This window comes from Zea mays, chromosome 7, assembly GCF_902167145.1.
Source record: "Zea mays cultivar B73 chromosome 7, Zm-B73-REFERENCE-NAM-5.0, whole genome shotgun sequence".
In the NCBI taxonomy this organism is placed as follows: domain Eukaryota; kingdom Viridiplantae; phylum Streptophyta; class Magnoliopsida; order Poales; family Poaceae; genus Zea; species Zea mays.
In genome coordinates this window covers 166100752-166124207 of record NC_050102.1, presented here as the reverse complement: position 1 = coordinate 166124207, position 23456 = coordinate 166100752, and the positions used below count along the sequence as shown (strand labels likewise).

Here is a 23456-nt window from a genome sequence, read left to right as displayed (position 1 = left end):
ACATTGTTCAGTGACATGCCTACATCAGCACCAAAGATTTATTTGATATTTTGATGGCAATGTTCTTTCTATATGCTGGAGAACCAGAGGAGTGGGGAAACAGACCAGAAAGTCAAGGCTGAGGGAATGCCGAGGGAACAAAATGAGCATGTGTTATTTCCTAGATATTCCCTTGTGTGCACTTTTAGGTTCTCTATGCTTACAAAAAGGAAAGGAAAGTAGGATTTCAGACATGCTCTTATAGAGTGACTCGTGCTCAAATCTAGAAATTGATATCACCTCAGGTTTGGGTTTTGAGAGCTCACTTATCTGAATCTGTAGTATAGCAGTTTGATTAAAGTCTTAGTATAAAATGTCTTTCAAATTTCACGCACTAAATAAAGCAGCATCGGGAGGGCCATTTCTTGATTTTTTGTCTCCACTTTATTCAGGTGAACCAAAATGTTTTCCCAGGTCTTCGAACTGAAATACAGTAGTACTTTAGAACCGCAACACTACAACAAAGTTGCCACTGCATGTAAATTAGACAAACAGAGTGTGCACACAACCACGGAAAGACACATATACAAGCAGACAGAACAAGAAACCAGACAAATAAGAACACTGACAAACAAACTAATGATGATGAACTTATTTATTAGATAATAGAGAGGTCACATAGTTCTATACAAAGCGGTTAACATTAAGATCGAATACACGACCAATAAAAACAGAACACAAATCATTATTAATAAGTTTCATCTGATACATGACTAACAAAGTATTCTACTATAACAAGCTAGAACACATGTCTCAATCCGATGTTACAGTCGCCAAATGTGCTCGTCTGTTCTCTAGAAATTTGTCGATGAAACGACTCCTTGGATTGTCAATCAACGAACGACGAATTGCTGCAATTTAGAACATGATTTGTAAGGACATGATTATTTTAAATTATTGTCATTCTAATTGTATCTATATCTATAATCTATAAATATATTATAAGAACCACTCACTCTTCAAGCGGTATTTAGTGTGATGATCCGGGTTGAAATGAATAGTGCTGTGGTCCGAGGTTTCCAAGCACCCTATTGTTATAAAATAATAGTATATAATTATTAATAAGAGTAAGAATTAAGTATATATTGAAAGATGTTAGGCACAGAAGAAATTACTGTGATTATGGTTACAACGCAGCAAAGTTCCAATAATTATGTTCTTGTCAACTCTAGCTAACGACCATCGTAGAGCATTTCTTTGCAAGAGGTCAGTCCATACCCCCACGATGATTAGATCCCACCTATTAAAAACCTTAATCGTCTGAATAAGACCTAACAAATGCATAATGCTGTTAAAAAATAATGTATATATGAAAATTAGTGCCACCTAGAATCCATTAGTACAGCTTCTCTATACGGTCTTCCACCGATATGCTTTAATGGTTCCAAATGAAGAACTATGCCAATAACATCTGAACAATTCACATATGATTAGTTACCTTTGAATCATTTAGACTTCAGGCGTTAGTGATATATATATATATAAACTATATGGAAAGAAGGGTTATTACCTACGAATGTCTTATGCGGTTGTTGGTAAACCTCATGAAATGGCATAAGATACTTTGGAAATGGAGGAAATTGGATTGGCTTCGTGAATGGATCCACAATAGTATGTGTTATCAATCCCAACTCTAGCCCATGACCAATATTGCGAAATTGAAGTTCCTCCCGGTTTAGACAAAATGCCACTCTATACAATGTATATGTGCATCCTTGTGTGAGTAAGGCATCGAACCGTTGGACATTATTGCCGTTAGAAATTGCTTCGATTTTGGATCCCTAGATATTTGGGAATACATGTTGTATGAGTCAAAGAATTTAATTATAATAACATGAATATATTGGCTCTATTTCAATGCTTGTTGAAGTGACTCACAGTGATGTCCTGTAGGATGTAGTGTTGACTATTACGACGCCTAGGGAACTTAACAACTACTCTCGCAAAGACACTTTTGACTTGTGGTAAGTTATTGACATCTTGAATATCGTCAAATAGCACGAAACTACATAAAACACGAACTTTAGTTTAAGTTCTTCATACAAATAGATGTAAAAAGTAAATAACCTTATATAAACTTACGGAGGAAAGGGAGACAGGCCTGCCACCGTCCTATTTTGAGTACGTCTACCTAATGCCATTGTTCTTATAGGATCTATCATGACATTATTGCAAAGATACAAAAAACATTAAAACGACTATATGACATATAATCTCTTGTCTATTAAAATGCTAAAATAATATGTACAATATATCGCTGTATTAATAGGACTGAATTTAGAGATATCAGAATTTAGCAACAAACAAAGTCACTCTGTCAATTGGGGACAGGTACAAGTGTATTGTACAAAAAGTCCTCCCATGCAACATACAACACCAGAAATTATATAATGCACCCATAATGAATTATGTCAGTTTCTGCAACACACTGCAGGCTGCAGTTTTCAATCTCTTAGTATTTCGTTTGGATTAGGTTCAGCATTTCAGTATTCATACATTCATTCATGTTTCAGTATTACAGCTTCCAGTGATTATACTGATACAGGTGCTGATCTTATTGTCTCATAATTACAGGTCAATTGTTCAAGTTGCAATTGTTCAACAATTCACAGACATTTTCATCAATATTCATCAGAACTTTACAAGGACACGTTATTTGAATTCACATCATATTGTTTATTTGGCCTATTTTTTCTGCCTGCAAAATGCCTAGATCAAATCCTCAGCTGACTAATAAATAAACAAGCCCTCTCATACTCCAGAACTTGTTGTCAAATAGAAGATGGACAGTGACGGAACAATAAGTTGAACATCTTTGTGTTGTAATGCTCCTGTGCATCATTGTTGGGCCTATCGCCGGATACTTAATATTTAAGATGTCATGTAACACGCAATGATTTGCACATTACAATGTTTGATAGTGATGTTTTAAGAGGAAGTTGTTGATGTATCGTTCAAAAAGAAGAGGGGAGAGAAAGAATTGTGGGCGGGTGCAAGTGCAACATACAAAAAGCATGCTACCAGCTAAGCCTCCCAACTATAATTTTTTTATCTAAGAATTAGCATCAACCTCTATATACCGGAAGCATGCTATAATTGGTTTATCTAAGAATTAGCATCAACCTCTATATACCGGAAGCATGCTATAAACTTTATATAGCCCAAAGAATACCCCAAATACACACAAGTCTAGTATTTTATTTAATGACCCTAATTATCAACCATTTACTGATTAGTGATAAAAATAATGAACAACCACTAAGATTATGTCAAATCTCTACTACTTATTACAATTTAGAGGACTCAATAGTTAGCAGCTAACAAATACAAAGTGTTATATATTGCAGAATTTAATTATCACTGATTGTAGCATATTAGTGCTAGAACAATATATGTTGCCTAAGTGTCATAACCATAAGATGGTGAACATTATAGTTTCAGGTAAAGAAGGTGTTGAATTTTCAGTGGTTACCTAAAAATCCAGCAATGTCCAGCAAGCACCACTCAGCAACACAAATCAAGTTCAAACTTCTGTTCAAAGTAATAGAGCAAACATTAATAGTTAGCAACCATGCAACAGGTAGCAACGATTAGAAGGTAGGAAATACAAAGGATAACGATTAATAGTCAGCTATGATGTCCTCAAGATACTTGCTAGCAGGAAAAACATAATGGACAGGACCCTCTGGTCATACTAACTACGAAGGATAACCTTGAGATACAGAAGCACTACGATAAAAAGCATTACATAAGATAAAACAAAGGTTCTTCTTATGTGTTCTTGCACTCTTGAAAATCAAAGCAGCTTATGCTAATCCAATTGATGGGATTGATGGGAGCATACATATGTATGAGTTTGGACTGCTGAAAATCAAAGCAGCTTATGCTAATCCAACTAATGGGATTGATGGGAGCACAATGCAATAAACAGCAAGGAGAACAACAGCCTAGCTATTAGTGGGATTGATGGGAAGCAAAATTCAGCATATCGTTAGGTCAGTGCAATGAACAAAAAGCAGAACAACAAAAACTGTGTCGTCTGTCCCTTGAGCTTTTAAACAGTCTGAACTAATGCGAACAGGAACCCAAACAATATATTTTGATTGATGTGATCAGCAAGTCAAATGCTATTGGGTACTCCGAATTGGTGTCAACAGCAAGCCAAACACTATATGGTACTCTGAATTGGTGTCAACAGCAAGCCAAACTACTCATCATCTTCGAGATCGTATAGGATATGTTTAAACTGAACAACAGGACAAAGATGTTAACTATGAGTCTATGACTGTAATCCTAAATCACATGACAGAAACATATTGCTACAAAACATATTGCTGCATAACATTCGACACATAGCTATCATGGGCTCTCCGGTACTACAACGCTATCTAATTAGTTATATGTGATTTCACTAAAGAATGAAGATGGCAGCAGCTACATAAACAAATGTGGTAGCTCATGAATGTGTTAAAAATAGAACTTGAGAAGCACATTAACATACATCTGCTGACACCTGCCTCGTATCTAACACATCAGCCTTGTTCCCAGCAAGAGCCACTATTGTATTCGAGTTTCCTGCATTAAAAAGAAAAGGAAAATTAAAACAAACACTTGTAGATCAGCAGCACACTCAATGATATAATACATCCACAGATAACCCCTTCCAATGACAAAATTCACATCGTTCTCAAGTGGGTTTCCTGCTATCTAATTAGTTGTCAACATAAACATAGAACTACAAAGAGTATTACCTCTATGTGATTTCAGTCGTCCTCGTTCTCCGGCACGCGCGCAGTCTTGTTGATACCCACTTGAGAACTACAAAAAAGGAAGGGTTGCAGAACGGTGATATCAAGATTATCACTGAGAACATAGATTAAATGCAATGAAAAGGAAGAAATGGACAATGCAATTATAAACTTCAACATTTGGAACTAAGTTAATCTAACAAATGGGAAATCTTTTCTCTGGGCACACCGTTTGCCCCCTAACAGACGCTGCTTTGCCGACCAATGGTGTACTGTCATTAGCCCTCGAATATGAATTCCCTAGCTCATGTAATTCCTTGAAACAGAACCACTCTTACCCCCCCCCCCGGCCCAATGCAATGCAAGACAGTAAAAAAACATTAATTCAGTTCATGCAAAGAAAAACAAATACATTGCACCCCACTTCTGCTCAGCATATAAGCTCAGCAAATAACCTCAGCTATCTTACTGTTGGCAAAACTCATTGTGAATTGATATACCACTTCACTTGGGCCCCAAGGGGTTTTCCTCACGTATACTAAAAATAGCAGTCTCTACTCATGTCCACAATGTTGTTTAATCTTAACGCAAAAGCATACTGGCAGATGGCCACATGGTTATCTAATACAGAATTAAATGGGTGAAAGTGACAGAAAAGAAAGAAAAGGAAAAACTACAAATCAAGACATAGCGAATTGGATTGCTGAGCTGTAAGCAATGAGAATTTAGCAGTTAGGTCAGGCGGCAGTGGGGTGGACATTGGGTACCTCGTCAATGGCAGAGGAGAGCTCGGAGAGGCGGTCAAAGCAGAGCAGCGCGCTGTACACGTTGGGCAGCACCGGCGTGGCGGCAGCGCTGTTCCGGGCGCCGATGGAGGGAGGGAGTAGGCGAGGTCCTCCGGCTCCCGATGCAGGACAGGAAGCGCGCTGTTGCCGTGGCGGACTGCGTGCGGATTTGGGGTGAAAGAGACAGGAACGGACTCGGACGCGGCACCATATAGCGACATCATCCAACGCCAAGGAAGTGGAGGTCGTGGGGAGGGAGGATGCGAGAGTGGGGCTGAGTGGCTGACCGAGCGGTTGCGCTGAGGAAGAAGACCGCTCTCCCGCGGTCCCGCCTGAGGGTCGCGTCGCAGGGCGACGGGCGACGGCGACCAGGACGCGCCTGGGGCCGAGGTGCCCACCCCACTCGCAGCACCCCCTCGCAGCAAATGGGCCGTCCGCGCGACACTCAGCAAATGGGCCGCGCGGTTCCATTGATGGGCCGAGGAAGAACCGCTCTCCTGCTGTCTTGCAACAATTTAGTACCATACTGGCTACTAAAGGAGACATGGCGCGGCTTATAAGCGTTGGCGCGGACTTAGCAATACGAACTCAGTTGGTGGCTGAATTGCTGAAGTTCTACTCCTGCGCAGGCATAATAATATTTTTGCCGAAGACCTGTGTTTCGCACGTATATGGCAGAACAGTATATGGCAGAACCGGTCAGAGGCAGAACGGTCAAAGGCAGACTACTATTACTTACTTAATAAGTAGTAGAGATTTATAAATATGTTTAATTTTTATGGTGATCTAATTTTAATTTTGATTCATGCGTTGGCGAGTCGGACAGGCACACTGAACATTTTCAAGTCAGGCTTAACAGGTCGATCCGGCCCGGTTAGTAGGGGTGGGCGTTCGGGTTACCCGAAAATTTCAGGTCGGGTAATTCGGGTTTTTAAAATTTCGGGTTTTGAGAATCGATACCCGAAATTACAACGGGTTTTGTAATACCCGAAAATTCGGGTACCCGAAATTTCGGGTTCGGGTATTCCCGAACTATTATGTCGGCTTCATAAAAACACATACACCCTATTAAATTAGTATAAAAATATAGTTTGAATAATGATATACATGGCATATAAAACACAAGCAATCTACAATCACAAGTTATGCACACTTACACATAGTTATAGATGTACAAATTAATAATTAAGCATGACATAAGTACATGACACATGAAAGTTTGGGTAATTCAGGTATTTCGGGTACCCGATTGTGATACCCGAATTATCCAAAATAAATTTGGGTTTTGCAAGTTGCTACCCGAAATTCCCTAACAAAATTCGGGTTTCGGGTATTTCGGGTTCGGGTTCAGGTATTCCGGGTTCGGGTTTCGGGTTACGAGTTTTTTGCCCAGCCCTACCGGTTAGGCCCATCCCATACCAGGCTCGTTCGGTGAGTTAAGCCGGTCGAACAGGCTGACTCAGATAATTAATCGAACCTAACAGTGTCATGCTTAAACGAACCGTACTTCAACGGGTCCTGACCGGGTTGGGTAAGGCGGCACGTTTAGACATCTCTAACTGGAACCAGCCTCACGCCGCTACTTTAAACCCCACAAAGTCCTCAACCGAGAGAGGAGAACTCGAACAGACATCCGCTCCCCGCTCCCGAGTCCCGAGTACCGACCTCGCGGTCTCGGTTCGGCTACGCCCGGTCCCTAGAGAAAGGCCACACACACTGACACACCCGGACACCCCCCACTTCTTGGCTCTCGCAGTGTCGCTCACTCCTGCCGCCACCATCTGGATCACGTCGCCGGCGCCAATGTCGGCGCACCTCACCGTCGCGCTGTTGCTCGCAGTAGCCGCCGCGTCGGCCCGCGGCTCCGACGTGCCGTCGTTCCCGCTCTCCCAGGCGCAGTCCCCGTCCAACTCCTCGTCCCCGTCGAACGCCTCCTCGCCGCCGTGTCACCTCGACCTCTCCGCCGAGCTCTTCGGTGGCGTGGCAGCGGCGTGCGGCGCCAGCGGGGGGCCGGGCTCGCTCGACCGCGGCCGCTGCTGTCCTGTCCTCGCGGCCTGGCTCTTCGCGGCGCACGCGCGCACCGCGCTGTCCGTGCCCCCGGCACCCGCGCCCTCGGCGGTCGCCGGGGAGGAGGGGCTGGGGCCCGGCGACGACGGGCCCATGGTGCCGTACGACAACCAGAGGTGCGTGGACGCGCTGGGCGCCGCTTTGGAGAAGCGCGGGGTGGCGCTGCCCCGGCCCAACGCAACTTGCGACACTGTGCTCTGCTTCTGCGGCATCCGGCTCCACCAGATCGGCTCGCTCCGCTGCCCCGCCGCGTTCGCCGTCGGTGCTGGCGCTGGCGCCGCGGCCAAGAACGCCACGCCCACCGCCGCCGTGAAGGGCCTGGAGAAGAGCTGCCGCAACGCCTCCTACGCCGGCTGCTCTCGATGCGTGCAGTCCCTGCAAAAGGTAAAACCTTTTTGGCTAGCTTTCTCTCCTAAAATAATGCACATTGCTTTGCCTCACCTTTTTCTGTTCTCGTTTGTTTTCGCATTCCCTCCCCTATAATCTTTGAAATGTTATTGCGCCATGCATATCTTGCTTTCTTGAATTAAAATCATTGGTTGATTTCTACTCCTGCCTATAGAGAAAATCACGCGCCTGTGAACAATTTTGTCAATTTATTCCACTCTTGCGGAGCAGCGGCGCTACAAGCGATGCCTTTTCTATCTCTTTCCTTCTTTTAGTCGTAGCAAAAAGTGATCATTTTGATAGTATCCAGGACCAGGATATCCCCTTTCCTAGGGTTCTACTTCCACTGCACTTTCTAACCGCATCATTGTTTCAAGTTTCGAATTGATCTGGTTGTTCTTGAGCTGATCACAACTAATCATTTGCCACTTGATTGCCTTTCTCTCTAAAAAGCCACCGTGGGAAAGGGCAATCCCCATGGCAGTAGGTGCAATGAGTTAGCCCGCCAGCTAATCATAGGTCAGGACCATTTTCCTTGAACACACACACACACACACGCATTTGTGGCCTGTGGGAGAAACCATCCTAGGCTGAGGACGGCCACGATGTGCAGTGTCTTTTTTCAATTATGAATGCTTTAGCTGGTTAACCACCACTTGCTGGATCGAACGCTGTGGATTTATTGAGCACACCTGTCCCCAACTTGCCTGTCCGGCATCCAGATTGGCGTCGTATTAGTCTCTAGAGGACATGATTATGACGAACAATCACCATGTTATCATTAACAACCGTACATTATCGAGAGCCTCAAACCTTTCGACATTTGTTTATTTGCTTGCGTTGCAAAAACTTCCAAACCGGCCGAGAGAACATACGTGCGCGGTAAGAACAGCTTGTTGTGCATGGGGAGCATTTACTGAGAGTGTGAGAGGTCGAGTGCTGGAGCAGAGCCCACCAACTTGGCAACAAAACCTGCGTCGCAAGAACGTCCCCTGCATGAACCACATTAACTGCATTCGCGTTTCTTCAGGTACGAGGTCACGGTCATGGTCACGGTGCTAACCTGCAGCTTCGGTTGCCCTCCCTCCCTCCCGTGCACTGTGCAGCTGAAGGGGAACGTGAGCCGCGAGGTCTCCGGTGCCGGCGGCGACCGCGCGCGGCGGATGCTGGGGCGGGACTGCCAGCTTATGGGCCTCACGTGGCTGCTGGCCAAGAACAAGACGGCGTACATCCCCACCGTCTCCGCCGTGCTGCGCGCCATGCTCTACACCGCGCGCCCGACGGAGGCCGCCGGCGCGGCGCCGCGGTGCAGCCCCGACCAGGAGAACATGCCGCTGGCCGTGGACTCGCTGCAGTTCGAGCGCGCCGGCAGCACCACGGGGTCCGCGGCTGCCAACGCGACGCCGCGCGGCGCCCTCCTCCTCAGCCTCGCGCTCGGCCTGACGATCGGCCGGTGGGATGATGCGTTCTTGTGAACCAACGCAAAGAGGTCTGGACCGCTGCAGGGCGTAGGGTCGGTGGTGGAACCTTGTCGATACACGTATCTTGTAGTGCTAGTCGTTAGCAGGAGGTACTGTAGCTTATTTTGCATAGCGAGGATTTGGCAGACATGACGGCATGCATGGCTGTGAAGGCGATCGTGGTGCTGCAGATGGCTGGCCTCTGCAAGGGGAATGTTGATGTGGCTTTTGACATTTCTAATCTCGGTGGTTTCTAATCGTGTGCGATTGACCACTTCTGTTTTTGTGGATGAAGAAGTGCTAATGCACCATTTGGATGAACTTCTGATTGCTGAAAGACAGAACTGTTTCCGAATACAATGGTTGATGGTTAGTGCCTTGAAACAATGATGCGGTTAGAAAGTGCAGTGGGAGTGGAAAGGCATCAACTGAGCTTCTCCATCTTTGTAGTGCATTTTGGAGAGAGAGACAAGACGGGCTCTCTTTGTTATATTGCGTCTACATTACTAGGATGGTGTTTGGTTTTTATAGACTAATTAGGTCAGTGCCCGTGCGTTGCAACGGAATCATATAATACCACGATAACTTATGAATAAATGTGTATTATACTCTGATGAGATGGATGATGACATTCTCAAGCTGTTCGGGATAATGTCGAAGCGAAACTCGGGCCACGGTCGAGCACCGAGCCCGCGATGCGAGGTCGCCCGTATGCGAGGCACGCGAGGTGGAGGGGGGCAGTCTCGGGGAGGGGGCAATCTCAGGGATATGGTAGTGGAGTGGCGGCGCGCGGTCGAGAAGGTGTACGTGGGAGCCAGTGGAGGGATGATGCAACGGGCGGTAGAGAAACGTTAGGGTCGGTGTCCGACAGAGCTTCGCGCTGCGGCGGCGGGAGGGAGAGGCAGGTATATGCACGTGTGTGCTACAGAATCAATATGATAAAATTTAAAATACATTGATATGCAAAAAACTAATTGTTATTCTATACTTTTGTTAGCATCACTAAAAGTAGATGTTTATATACCTTAAAAGATATAGTAAGGTGCACATTCGTTGCTACGAAATCAATATGATAAAAGAATCTTGCTAGAAAAGATCCAAATTCAAAAAGAACATTTAGTGCAAGTGAAAAGTCAACCTTTTTTTAGAACATTGGAACATCAGAATGGCAGGGATAGCAATAGTAAACACAACATTTATAAATCAGAAAAGAAGGGGTGATATTCAACACAAACAATACATAATTATTGTTGTGGAGGATCTTCTATACATAATCCAACATACATTTGTCCAAAGCACTTAAGGAAAAAGTGAGATAAGTAGACGTTTCCAGAAACATGATCATCAACAACACACATGTGACAACTCATAAATAATTGGCCAAAGATGATGAATTAATCAAGTAGCACGATAGTAGTAGGTTATTTGATATATAGAAAAAATAATATAACATCTAGCTCTCCGTGGTTTGAGGTTCCATGAAAAGCACCCCTCCATTTTTTATTTAACATTTGTTAGTATACACTTGAACTATCGAGCGTCAAGTAAAAAAATAGATAGTACCTATGTTTCTTGGAGATCGAGCAACAAAAGCTGCTAAAAAGATGTGTCCAACGAAGACACTCGTGTTGTGTCATCCTAGAAAAGTGGTCATGTAATGAGCTCATATATCTACAAACAAACAAGAGAAAATGCTTGTTCAGAAGGCATGAACCAAAGGCTGGTCAATAGTGAAAGGGAATTAGGCTTACACCTAGTTCCTAAATAATTTTGGTGGTTGAATTGCCCAACACAAATAATTGGACTAACTAGTTTGCCCAAGTGTATAGATTATACAGGTGTCAAAGATTCACACTCAGCCAATAAAAAGATCAAGTTTTGGATTCAACAAAGGAACAAAGTGCCAACCGAAGGCACCTCTGGTCTGGCGCACCGGACAGTGTCCGGTGCACCACCGGACATGTCCGGTGTACCAGAGGACTCCAACGCGAACTTGCTACCTTCGGGAATTTCCAGAGGCGACTCCGCTATAATTCACCGGACTGTCCGGTGTACACCGGACAGTGTCCGGTGCTCCAAGGGAGGTCGGCCTCAGGAACTCGCCAGCTTCGGGAAACTCCAACGGCTAGTCCGCTAAAATTCACCGGACTGTCCGGTGTGCACCGGACTGTCCGGTGCAACTCCGGAGCAACGGCTAACTTGCGCCAACGGCTACCTGCAGAGCATTTAATGCGCGCTCTACGCGCGCAGAAGTCAGGGGTGCCCATACTGGCGCACCGGACAGTGAACAGTGCATGTCCGGTGCGCCACCAGACATCAAGGCGGGCCCACAAGTCAGAACTCCAACGGTCAGAATCCAACGGCATTGATGACGTGGCGGGGGCACCGGACATGTCCGGTGTGCACCGGACTGTCCGGTGCGCCATCGAACAGACAGCCTCCCAACGGCCACTTTTGGTGGTTGGGGCTATAAATACCCCAACCACCCCACCATTCATTGCATCCAAGTTTTCCACTTCTCAACCACTACAAGAGCTCTAGCATTCAATTCTAGACACACCAAAAGAGATCAAATCCTCTCCAATTCCACAAAAGGCTTTAGTGATTAGTGAGAGAGATTTGCCGTGTTCTTTTGAGCTCTTGCGCTTGGATTGCTTCTTTTCTTTCTCACTTGTTCTTGTGATCAAAGTTCCATTGTAATCAAGGCAAGAGGCACCAATTGTGTGGTGGCCCTTGCGGGGAAGTTTTGTTCCCGGCTTTGATTTGAGAAGAGAAGCTCACTCGATCCGAGGGATCGTTTGAGAGAGGGAAGGGTTGAAAGAGACCCGGCCTTTGTGGCCTCCTCAACGGGGAGTAGGTTTGCAAGAACCGAACCTCGGTAAAACAAATCCGCGTGTCACACTCTTCATTTGCTTGCGATTTGTTTTGTGCCCTCTCTCGCGGACTCGTTTATCTTTCTAAACGCTAACCCGGCTTGTAGTTGTGTTTATATTTGTAAATTTCAGTTTCGCCCTATTCACCCCCCCTCTAGGCGACTATCAATTGGTATCAGAGCCCGGTGCTTCATTAGAGCCTAACCGCTCGAAGTGATGTCGGGAGATCACACCAAGAAGGAGATGGAGACCGGCGAGAAGCCCACTACAAGCAACGGGAGCACTTCATCGGAAGAGTCCCGCACCAAACGGAGGGAGAAGAAGAAGAGCTCCTCCAACAAAGGGAAGGAGAAGAAATCTTCTTCTCACCACCAAGAGAAGAAGGAAAAATCTTCTTCCCACAAGCCGCATCGGAGTGGGGACAAACAAAAGAGGATGAGGAAAGTGGTCTACTACGAGACCGACACTTCATCAACGTCGACCTCCGGCTCCGACGCGCCCTCCGTAACTTCTAAACGCCAAGAGCGTAAGAAGTTTAGTAAGATCCCCCTACACTACCCTCGCATTTCTAAACATGCACCTTTACTTTCCGTCCCATTAGGCAAACCACCAACTTTTGATGGTGAAGATTATGCTAGGTGGAGTGATTTAATGCGATTTCATCTAACCTCACTCCACAAAAGTATATGGGATGTTGTTGAGTTTGGTGCACAGGTAGGGGATAAGGACTATGATGAGGATGAGGTGGCCCAAATCGAGCACTTCAATTCTCAAGCGACAACAATACTCCTCGCCTCTTTAAGTAGAGAGGAGTATAACAAAGTTCAAGGGTTGAAGAGCGCCAAGGAGGTTTGGGATGTGCTCAAAACCGCGCACGAGGGAGATGAGCTTACAAAGATCACCAAGCGGGAAACGATCGAGGGGGAGCTCGGTCGGTTCCGGCTTCGCAAAGGGGAAGAGCCACAACACATGTACAACCGGCTCAAGACCTTGGTGAATCAAGTGCGCAACCTCGGGAGCATAAAGTGGGATGATCACGAGGTGGTTAAGGTTATTCTAAGATCACTTATTTTCCTTAACCCTACTCAAGTTCAATTAATTCGTGGTAATCCTAGATATACTAAAATGACCCCCGAGGAAGTTATCGGGCATTTTGTAAGTTTTGAGTGCATGATCGAAGGCTCGAGGAAGATCAACGAGCTTGACGAACCCACCACATCCGAACTCAACCCGTCGCATTCAAGGCGACGGAAGAAAAGAAGGAGTAGTCCACACCGAGTCGGCAACCAATCGACGCCTCCAAGCTCGACAATGAGGAAATGACGCTCGTCATCAAGAGCTTCCGCCAAATCCTCAAGCAAAGGAGAGGGAAAGACTACAAGTCCCGCTCCAAGAAGGTTTGCTACAAATGTGGTAAGCCCGATCATTTTATTGCTAAATGTCCCATATCGAGTGACAGTGACCGAGGCGACGACAAGAAGGGGAGAAGAAAGGAGAAGAAAAGGTACTACAAGAAGAAGGGCGGCGATGCCCATGTTTGTCGGGAGTGGGACTCCGACGAAAGTTCTAGCGTCTCCTCCGACGACGAGGACGCCGCCAACATCGCCGTCACCAAGGGACTCCTCTTCCCCAACGTCGGCCACAAGTGTCTCATGGCCAAGGACGGCAAAAAGAAGGTTAAATCTAAATCCTCCACTAAATATGAATCCTCTAGTGATGATAATGCTAGTGATGAGGAGGATAATTTGTGTACCCTTTTTGCCAACCTCAACATGCAACAAAAGGAAAAACTTAATGAATTGATTAGTGCCATCCATGAAAAGGATGATCTCTTGGATACCCAAGAGGACTTCCTTATTAAAGAAAATAAGAAGCATGTTAAGGTTAAAAATGCTTATGCTCTAGAAATTGAGAAATGTCAAAAATTATCTAGTGAGCTAAGCACTTGCCATGAATCAATAGACAACCTTAGAACTGAAAATGCTAATTTATTAGCTAAGGTTGATTCTCATGTTTGCAATGTTTCAATTCCCAACCCTAGAGATAATAATGAGGATTTGCTTGCTAGGATTGAAGAATTGAACATTACTCTTGCTAGCCTTAGAATTGAGAATGAAAAATTGCTTGCTAAGGCTAAAGATTTTGATGTTTGCAATGCCACTATTTCCGATCTTAGAGATAAGAATGATATTCTTCATGCTAAGATTGTTGAACTTAATTCTTGCAAACCGTCTACATCTACCATTGAGCATGTCACTATTTGTACTAGATGTAGAGATGTTGATGTTAATGCTATTCATGATCATATGGCTTTAATTAAACAACAAAATGATCATATAGCAAAACTAGATGCTAAAATTGCCGAGCACAACTTAGAAAATGAGAAATTTAAATTTGCTCGTAGCATGTTTTATAATGGGAGACGCCCAGGCATTAAGGATGGCATTGGCTTCCAAAGGGGAGACAATGTCAAAATTAGTGCCCCTCCTAAAAAATTGTCCAACTTTGTTAAGGGCAAGGCTCCCATGCCTCAGGATAACGAGGGTTATATTTTATACCCTGCCGGTTATCCCGAGGACAAAATTAGGAAAATTCATTCTAGGAAGTCTCACTCTGGCCCAAATCATGCTTTTATGTATAAGGGTGAGACATCTAGCTCTAGGCAACCAACCCGTGCTAAGTTGCCTAGAAAGAGAACTCCTAGTGCATCAAATGATCATGACATTTCATTTAAAACTCTTGATGCATCATATGTTTTAACTAACAAATCCGGCAAAGTAGTTGCCAAATATGTTGGGGGCAAGCACAAGGGGTCAAAGACTTGTGTTTGGGTACCCAAAGTTCTTGTGTCTAATGCCAAAGGACCCAAAACCATTTGGGTACCTAAAATCAAGAACTAAACTTGTTTTGTAGGTTTATGCATCCGGGGGCTCAAGTTGGATACTCGACAGCGGGTGCACAAACCACATGACAGGGGAGAAGAAGATGTTCTCCTCCTACGAGAAAAATCAAGATCCCCAACGAGCTATCACATTCGGGGATGGAAATCAAGGTTTGGTCAAAGGTCTTGGTAAAATAGCTATATCCCCTGACCATTCTATTTCCAATGTTTTTCTTGTAGATTCTTTAGATTACAATTTGCTTTCTGTATCTCAATTATGCAAAATGGGCTACAACTGTCTCTTTACTGATGTAGGTGTCACTGTCTTTAGAAGAAGTGATGATTCAATAGCATTTAAGGGTGTGTTAGAGGGTCAGCTATACTTAGTAGATTTTGATAGAGCTGAACTCGACACATGCTTAATTGCTAAGACTAACATGGGCTGGCTCTGGCATCGCCGACTAGCACATGTTGGGATGAAGAATCTTCACAAGCTTCTAAAGGGAGAACACATTTTAGGACTAACAAATGTTCATTTTGAGAAAGACAGGGTTTGTAGCGCATGCCAAGCAGGAAAGCAAGTTGGAGCCCATCATCCACACAAGAACATCATGACAACCGACAGGCCGCTTGAGCTACTCCACATGGATCTATTCGGCCCGATTGCTTACATAAGCATCGGCGGGAGTAAGTATTGTCTTGTAATAGTGGATGATTATTCTCGCTTCACTTGGGTGTTCTTTTTACAGGAAAAATCTCAAACCCAAGAAACCTTAAAGGGATTCTTGAGACGAGCTCAAAACGAGTTCGGCTTAAGGATCAAGAAAATTAGAAGCGACAACGGGACGGAGTTCAAGAACTCTCAAATCGAAGGCTTTCTTGAGGAGGAAGGCATCAAGCATGAGTTCTCTTCTCCCTACACGCCACAACAAAATGGTGTAGTGGAGAGGAAGAATCGAACTCTATTGGACATGGCAAGGACCATGCTTGATGAGTACAAGACTTCGGATCGGTTTTGGGCCGAGGCGGTCAACACCGCCTGCTACGCCATCAACCGGTTGTATCTACACCGAATCCTCAAGAAGACATCATATGAACTCCTAACCGGTAAAAAGCCCAACATTTCATATTTTAGAGTTTTTGGTAGCAAATGCTTTATTCTTGTCAAAAGAGGTAGAAAATCTAAATTTGCTCCTAAAACTGTAGAAGGTTTTTTACTTGGTTATGACTCAAACACAAGGGCATATAGGGTCTTTAACAAGTCCACTGGACTAGTTGAAGTCTCATGTGACGTTGTGTTTGATGAGACTAACGGCTCTCAAGTAGAGCAAGTTGATCTTGATGAGATAGGTATTGAAGAGGCTCCGTACATCGTGCTAAGGAACATGTCCATTGGGGATGTGTGTCCTAAGGAATCCGAAGAGCCTCCAAAAGCACAAGATCAACCGTCCTCCTCCATGCAAGCATCTCCACCAACTCAAAATGAGGAAGAGGCTCAAGTTGATGAAGAAGAAGATCAATCAAATGAGCACCTCAAGATGACGGCATAGATCAAGGGGGAGATGCAAATGATCAAGACAAGGAGGATGAAGAGCAAAGGCCGCCACACCCAAGAGTCCACCAAGCAATCCAACGAGATCACCCCGTCGATACCATCCTCGGCGACATTCATAAGGGGGTAACTACTAGATCTCGTGTTGCACATTTTTGTGAGCATTACTCGTTTGTTTCCTCTATTGAGCCACACAAGGTAGAGGAAGCACTTCAAGATTCGGATTGGGTGGTGGCGATGCAAGAGGAGCTCAACAACTTCACTAGGAATGAGGTATGGCATTTAGTTCCACGTCCTAATCAAAATGTTGTAGGAACCAAATGGGTCTTCCGCAACAAGCAAGATGAGCATGGTGTGGTGACAAGGAACAAAGCTCGACTTGTGGCCAAGGGATACTCCCAAGTCGAAGGTTTGGATTTCGGTGAAACCTATGCACCCGTAGCTAGGCTTGAGTCAATTCGCATATTATTAGCCTATGCTACTTACCATGGCTTTAAGCTTTATCAAATGGACGTGAAAAGTGCCTTCCTCAATGGACCAATCAAGGAAGAGGTCTATGTTGAGCAACCTCCCGGCTTTGAAAACAGTGAGTATCCTAACCATGTCTATAAGCTCTCTAAGGCGCTTTATGGGCTCAAGCAAGCCCCAAGAGCATGGTATGAATGCCTTAGAGATTTTCTTATTGCAAATGGATTCAAAGTCGGAAAAGCCGATCCTACACTCTTTACTAAAACTCTTGAAAATGACTTGTTTGTATGCCAAATTTATGTTGATGATATTATATTTGGGTCTACTAACGAGTCTACATGTGAAGAGTTTAGTAGGATCATGACACAGAAGTTCGAGATGTCTATGATGGGGGAGTTGAAGTATTTTCTAGGATTCCAAGTCAAACAACTCCAAGAGGGCACCTTCATTAGCCAAACGAAGTACACTCAAGACATTCTAAACAAGTTTGGGATGAAGGATGCCAAGCCCATCAAGACACCCATGGGAACAAATGGGCATCTCGACCTCGACACGGAAGGTAAGTCCATGGATCAAAAGGTATACCGGTCGATGATAGGTTCATTACTCTATTTATGTGCATCTCGACCGGACATTATGCTTTCCGTTTGCATGTGTGCAAGATTCCAATCCGACCCTAAGGAATCCCACCTTACGGCCGTAAAACGAATCTTGAGATATTTGGCTTATACTCCTAAGTTTGGGCTTTGGTACCCTCGGGGATCCACATTTGATTTGATTGGTTATTCAGATGCCGATTGGGCGGGGTGCAAAATCAATAGGAAGAGCACATCGGGGACTTGCCAGTTCTTGGGAAGATCCTTGGTGTCTTGGGCTTCAAAGAAGCAAAATTCGGTCGCTCTTTCCACCGCCGAAGCCGAGTATATTGCCGCAGGCCACTGTTGCGCGCAATTGCTTTGGATGAGGCAAACCCTGCGGGACTACGGTTACAAATTAACCAAAGTCCCTTTGCTATGTGATAATGAGAGTGCAATCAAAATGGCCGACAATCCCGTCGAGCATAGCCGCACTAAGCACATAGCCATTCGGTATCACTTTATTAGGGATCACCAACAAAAGGGAGATATCGAGATTTCTTATATTAACACTAAAGATCAATTAGCTGATATCTTTACCAAGCCTCTTGACGAACAAACTTTTACCAAACTTAGGCATGAGCTCAATATTCTTGATTCGCGCAATTTCTTTTGCTAGATTGCACACATAGCTCATTTATATACCTTTGATCATATCTCTTTTATATGCTATGACTAATGTGTCTTCAAGTCTATTTCAAAACCAAGTCATAGGTATATTGAAAGGGAATTGGAGTCTTCGGCGAAGACACAGGCTTCCACTACGTAACTCATACTTCGCCGTCACTCCAAGCAACTCTCCATTCTTGGGGGAGAAGAGCATGAGCATCAAAGGAAAAGGTCTTTGTCTTTGGGGGAGAAAGTAAGAGCCCAAGGCAAAAGGACCGGACTTTGTCTTTGGTATAATCTTAACTCATTTATTTATGCCCAAAGGGGAAGATAGCACTTAGAGGGCTCTAATGATTCCGTTTTTGGCGATTCATGCCAAAGGGGGAGAAAGTAAGAGCCCAAAGCAAAAGGACCGCACCACCACCAATTTCAAAAACTTAATATTGAATATTATCAATTGGTTTTCCCTTTATGTTCAAAAGGGGGAGAAAGTAGTATTTCAAAAATGATATATCAAAACCCTCTTGAACACTAAGAGGAGGATCCTATTTAGGGGGATTTTTTGTTTAAGTCAAAGGAAAAGCATTTGAAACAGGGGGAGAAAATTTCAAATCTTGAAAATGCTTTGCAAAATCTTATTCATTTACCTTTGACTATTTGCAAAAGAACTTTGAAAAGTATTTACAAAATAGTTTGCAAAAACAAAACATGTGGTGCAAGCGTGGTCCAAAATGTTAAATAAGAAAGAAACAATCCATGCATATCCTGTAAGTAGTTATAATTGGCTCAATTTCAAGCAACCTTTACACTTACATTATGCAAACTAGTTCAATTATGCACTTCTATATTTTCTTTGGTTTGTGTTGGCATCAATCACCAAAAAGGGGGAGATTGAAAGGGAATTAGGCTTACACCTAGTTCCTAAATAATTTTGGTGGTTGAATTGCCCAACACAAATAATTGGACTAACTAGTTTGCCCAAGTGTATAGATTATACAGGTGTCAAAGGTTCACACTCAGCCAATAAAAAGATCAAGTTTTGGATTCAACAAAGGAACAAAGGGCCAACCGAAGGCACCTCTGGTCTGGCGCACCGGACTGTCCGGTGTGCCACCGGACAGTGTCCGGTGCACCACCGGACATGTCCGGTGTACCAGAGGACTCCAACGCGAACTTGCTACCTTTGGGAATTTCCAGAGGCGACTCCGCTATAATTCACCGGACTGTCCGGTGTACACCGGACAGTGTCCGGTGCTCCAAGGGAGGTCGGCCTCATGAACTCGCCAGCTTCGGGAAACTCCAACGGCTAGTCCGCTAAAATTCACCGGACTGTCCGGTGTGCACCGGACTGTCCGGTGCAACTCCGGAGCAACGGCTAACTCGCGCCAACGGCTACCTGCAGAGCATTTAATGCGCGCTCTGCGCGCAGAAGTCAGGGGTGCCCATACTGGCGCACCGGACAGTGAACAGTGCATGTCCGGTGCGCCACCGGACATCAAGGCGGGCCCACAAGTCAGAACTCCAACGGTCAGAATCCAACGGCATTGATGATGTGGCGGGGGCACCGGACATGTCCGGTGTGCACCGGACTGTCCGGTGCGCCATCGAACAGACAGCCTCCCAACGGCCACTTTTGGTGGTTGGGGCTATAAATACCCCAACCACCCCACCATTCATTGCATCCAAGTTTTCCACTTCTCAACCACTACAAGAGCTCTAGCATTCAATTCTAGACATACCAAAAGAGATCAAATCCTCTCCAATTCCACAAAAGGCTTTAGTGATTAGTGAGAGAGATTTGCCGTGTTCTTTTGAGCTCTTGCGCTTGGATTGCTTCTTTTCTTTCTCACTTGTTCTTGTGATCAAAGTTCCATTGTAATCAAGGCAAGAGGCACCAATTGTGTGGTGGCCCTTGCGGGGAAGTTTTGTTCCCGGCTTTGATTTGAGAAGAGAAGCTCACTCGATCCGAGGGATCGTTTGAGAGAGGGAAGGGTTGAAAGAGACCCGGCCTTTGTGGCCTCCTCAACGGGGAGTAGGTTTGCAAGAACCGAACCTCGGTAAAACAAATCCGCGTGTCACACTCTTCATTTGCTTGCGATTTGTTTTGCGCCCTCTCTCGCGGACTCGTTTATCTTTCTAAACGCTAACCCGGCTTGTAGTTGTGTTTATATTTGTAAATTTCAGTTTCGCCCTATTCACCCCCCCTCTAGGCGACTATCAAATAGCCCTAAATTTTTAGGAGTACAAACCTTAGATTTCTCTTCCTATTCCTAAGGAGTGTTTCATAGAAGTTCTGTTGTAGGATTTGATATTGATGTATCTTTTTGTTTTTTTCCTTGTTTTATCAGTCCCGGCCCTGCAATGCCTTCTTTTTATCTGAATAATATCTACTTAAGGACTAATATCTGAATAAGCAGGCAATGGTAGCCAAGTTCACATGAAAGCTGTGATGCACTCTCGCTCTAATGTGAAGAGTCCATAAATTGAATCAGCAACCAAAAGCGCATAATACACACCTTTTCAGATAGCTTCTGAATCTGTTCTATGTAACGCTCTTTACAAAAAGTGTTACATACTTTTCCAACTCTAGGAATTGCATATTTGGATCAGCACCGAGATATTATTAACAATCTGAAGCATAAAAATCGGTAAACTTTACAACATCCCTAAGCAGACAAGGTGTTGAGAGCATCAGTTCCCTATAACAGTTACATCATTTCAAAGCAATAACAATTACATTGTGCAGTAGCACTACCTATGTCATTCTCTGCGCATAACTCCCACGAGTGATTCACAACATAAGAGCTTGTCCAAACTGGGAGCTTTTGTCTTCATCTGTTAATAAATAGAAACACACTCAGTACATTCTTTGACAGAAGAATAATAAAAACACACAACCTCACTAAGTTCATAAGAAAAGAGCCCTCAGCATACATCTTTGTGTCAGGTAAAGGAACTCCCCAAATGCATCACATGACATACTTACCAAATCAGCCTGAACAAAATAGGTGCATCATCTATAAGCATCACAAGGACGCTAACATACAACTCATTTGTCTAAATTGGAGAAGGCCAACATTTATAAGCACAACAAGTCTTACTGCACAAACTCAGTGCCCGTACGAAAGCAGAACCCTCAGTTGTATGCATCACAGGGAAGTCTGCACAAAATTAGTGAGTGAACCAAATAGTGCTAGCATGTATAAGCATTACAGGTGTTACTGCACAAACTTAATGCCTGTAAAAAAAAGTAGGGCCTCAGCTCCATGCATCACAGGACAGACCGCACAAAATAAGTGAGTTAATAGAACAGGTTCATCATCTCCAAGCATCACAGGGCCATCATAGGGTAGACTGCATATATGAGGATAGGATTTGTGCAGTTATAAAATCACAAACTCAATGGCTATGCAAAGCAAGGCCCTTAGATCTATGCATCACAGTGCAAACTACACTAAATGAGTGAGTTTACAAAAAACCTGGTCATCGTCTATAAGATTCATAGGACTCACAGGGCCCATCAAGCTCAACAACATGGTCAAAGGAGTCATAGGGCCAACATACTCAACAACATTGTCACAACATTCACAGGGCCACCATAGGGCAGATCACTACATATATGAGGATAGGATTTATGCAGTTATAAAAGCACAGTTTCACAGGATGAGTGAATTAGAGAACATAACTGAGTTTGTGCATACATCACTTAAAAACGTCATATATGACCTGAAACAATGAGCAGACAAATATCTTCAAGGTACACATTTGAGGACTATTTGACAAAACTAATCATGACAAGATATTATACATGAAAATACAGCAGCATGGAAGCACACTACCATGGGATGAGCCATCTAAAGCATGAATAAGAACATATATGAATATATATGCAACAAAAAATCATTGGACTTTAGTACACTTCTGCATATGCCATCATAAAAATGGAAAAGCTACTAATTTCAGTTCAACAACAATGCACACTCTTTTTATCATCCATCCATTCTATGTAATTGTAAGGTTCAATTACCAATAAAGGGAAAAGGGAGAAAATTATGTATTGTAGAAGCCTAATTATCAAAATCATCTGGGTTTCTATCAACATACAACGTGCGAAGAAGCCTTGCTTTAGAGAGGATAAGCTTCATAAATGAAAATTCATTTGGAAGCCAAGCAATACCAATCGTCTGCACAATTTGAAGATTCGCACACATGCCATCAGTCCATTGAGCATTTAAGAACCCCCCAATCTACCTCAAATGTCTCATCAACATCACTCCAACTTCACAAATTTAAAAGGTTGTAAACAACAATATGACCTTTAAACAGTTTAAGTAGAAATATCCCAAAGGCAACATCCATTACCTTTACTTTTAGGTTTTTAAGGTTGTGACAACTCCTTATCAAGGTAAACATGAACAAAATGGGCCCACTCTCGACAACGCTTGAGCATAATCTATGTCACTATAGTGAAATATATTTTTTCTTGTATTGTTTATTAACAAAATAATGAGTGTGATTGGTGCTTTTCTCTATAGGGAAAGCTAACTGAACGTATTTATAAACAAACTTATCAATCAAATTAAATGTACACATACCTATTTTAGAGATATTCAACTCGTATATCATGCAAAATGCCCACCAGATCGACACCAGAACCTAGCTGCTTATCATGCAAAATGTTAGAGCAATAACCAGAATTAACAAAACCTAAGGATACTCCTCAATTGCAAACAAAAAAGTAAGCACCACCACCTAACTATTTTTGCAAATAAAATATGTAGGTAATTTTGCACATAAACAAAGTGTCTTCCTCAAGTAACTGGCAAGAGATATCATGCAGTCTATACTGCTAGAAAATATGAAAGGAATAAAAGAAATGGACGATGATGAATCTAGACACATATATAAAACAAATACATTAATTATTTTACGAATCAACTAAAAAGATAAAA

General features: G+C 43.7%; 2 protein-coding genes across 2 annotated transcripts; one reads left to right on the top strand and one right to left on the bottom strand.

The window, feature by feature from the left end:
- Window positions 1–704: 704 nt before the first annotated feature.
- LOC103651728 (uncharacterized) lies at window positions 705–5935 on the bottom strand. Its single transcript, XM_035961105.1, has 11 exons — window positions 5555–5935; window positions 4791–4857; window positions 4541–4614; window positions 3512–3570; window positions 2122–2194; window positions 1918–2044; window positions 1550–1820; window positions 1366–1450; window positions 1155–1279; window positions 996–1067; window positions 705–890 (listed from the first exon to the last, which is right to left on the bottom strand). The coding sequence occupies exons 5-11, from the start codon at window positions 2178–2180 to the stop codon at window positions 793–795; spliced, it is 837 nt and encodes a 278-aa protein (XP_035816998.1). The 5' UTR covers window positions 2181–2194; window positions 3512–3570; window positions 4541–4614; window positions 4791–4857; window positions 5555–5935; the 3' UTR covers window positions 705–792.
- Window positions 5936–6969: 1034 nt separating this feature from the next.
- LOC103633290 (uncharacterized GPI-anchored protein At4g28100) lies at window positions 6970–9846 on the top strand. Its single transcript, XM_008654997.4, has 2 exons — window positions 6970–8023; window positions 9133–9846. Exons 1-2 carry the CDS (start codon window positions 7061–7063, stop codon window positions 9499–9501), a joined length of 1332 nt encoding a protein of 443 aa, XP_008653219.1. The 5' UTR covers window positions 6970–7060; the 3' UTR covers window positions 9502–9846.
- Window positions 9847–23456: the final 13610 nt, after the last annotated feature.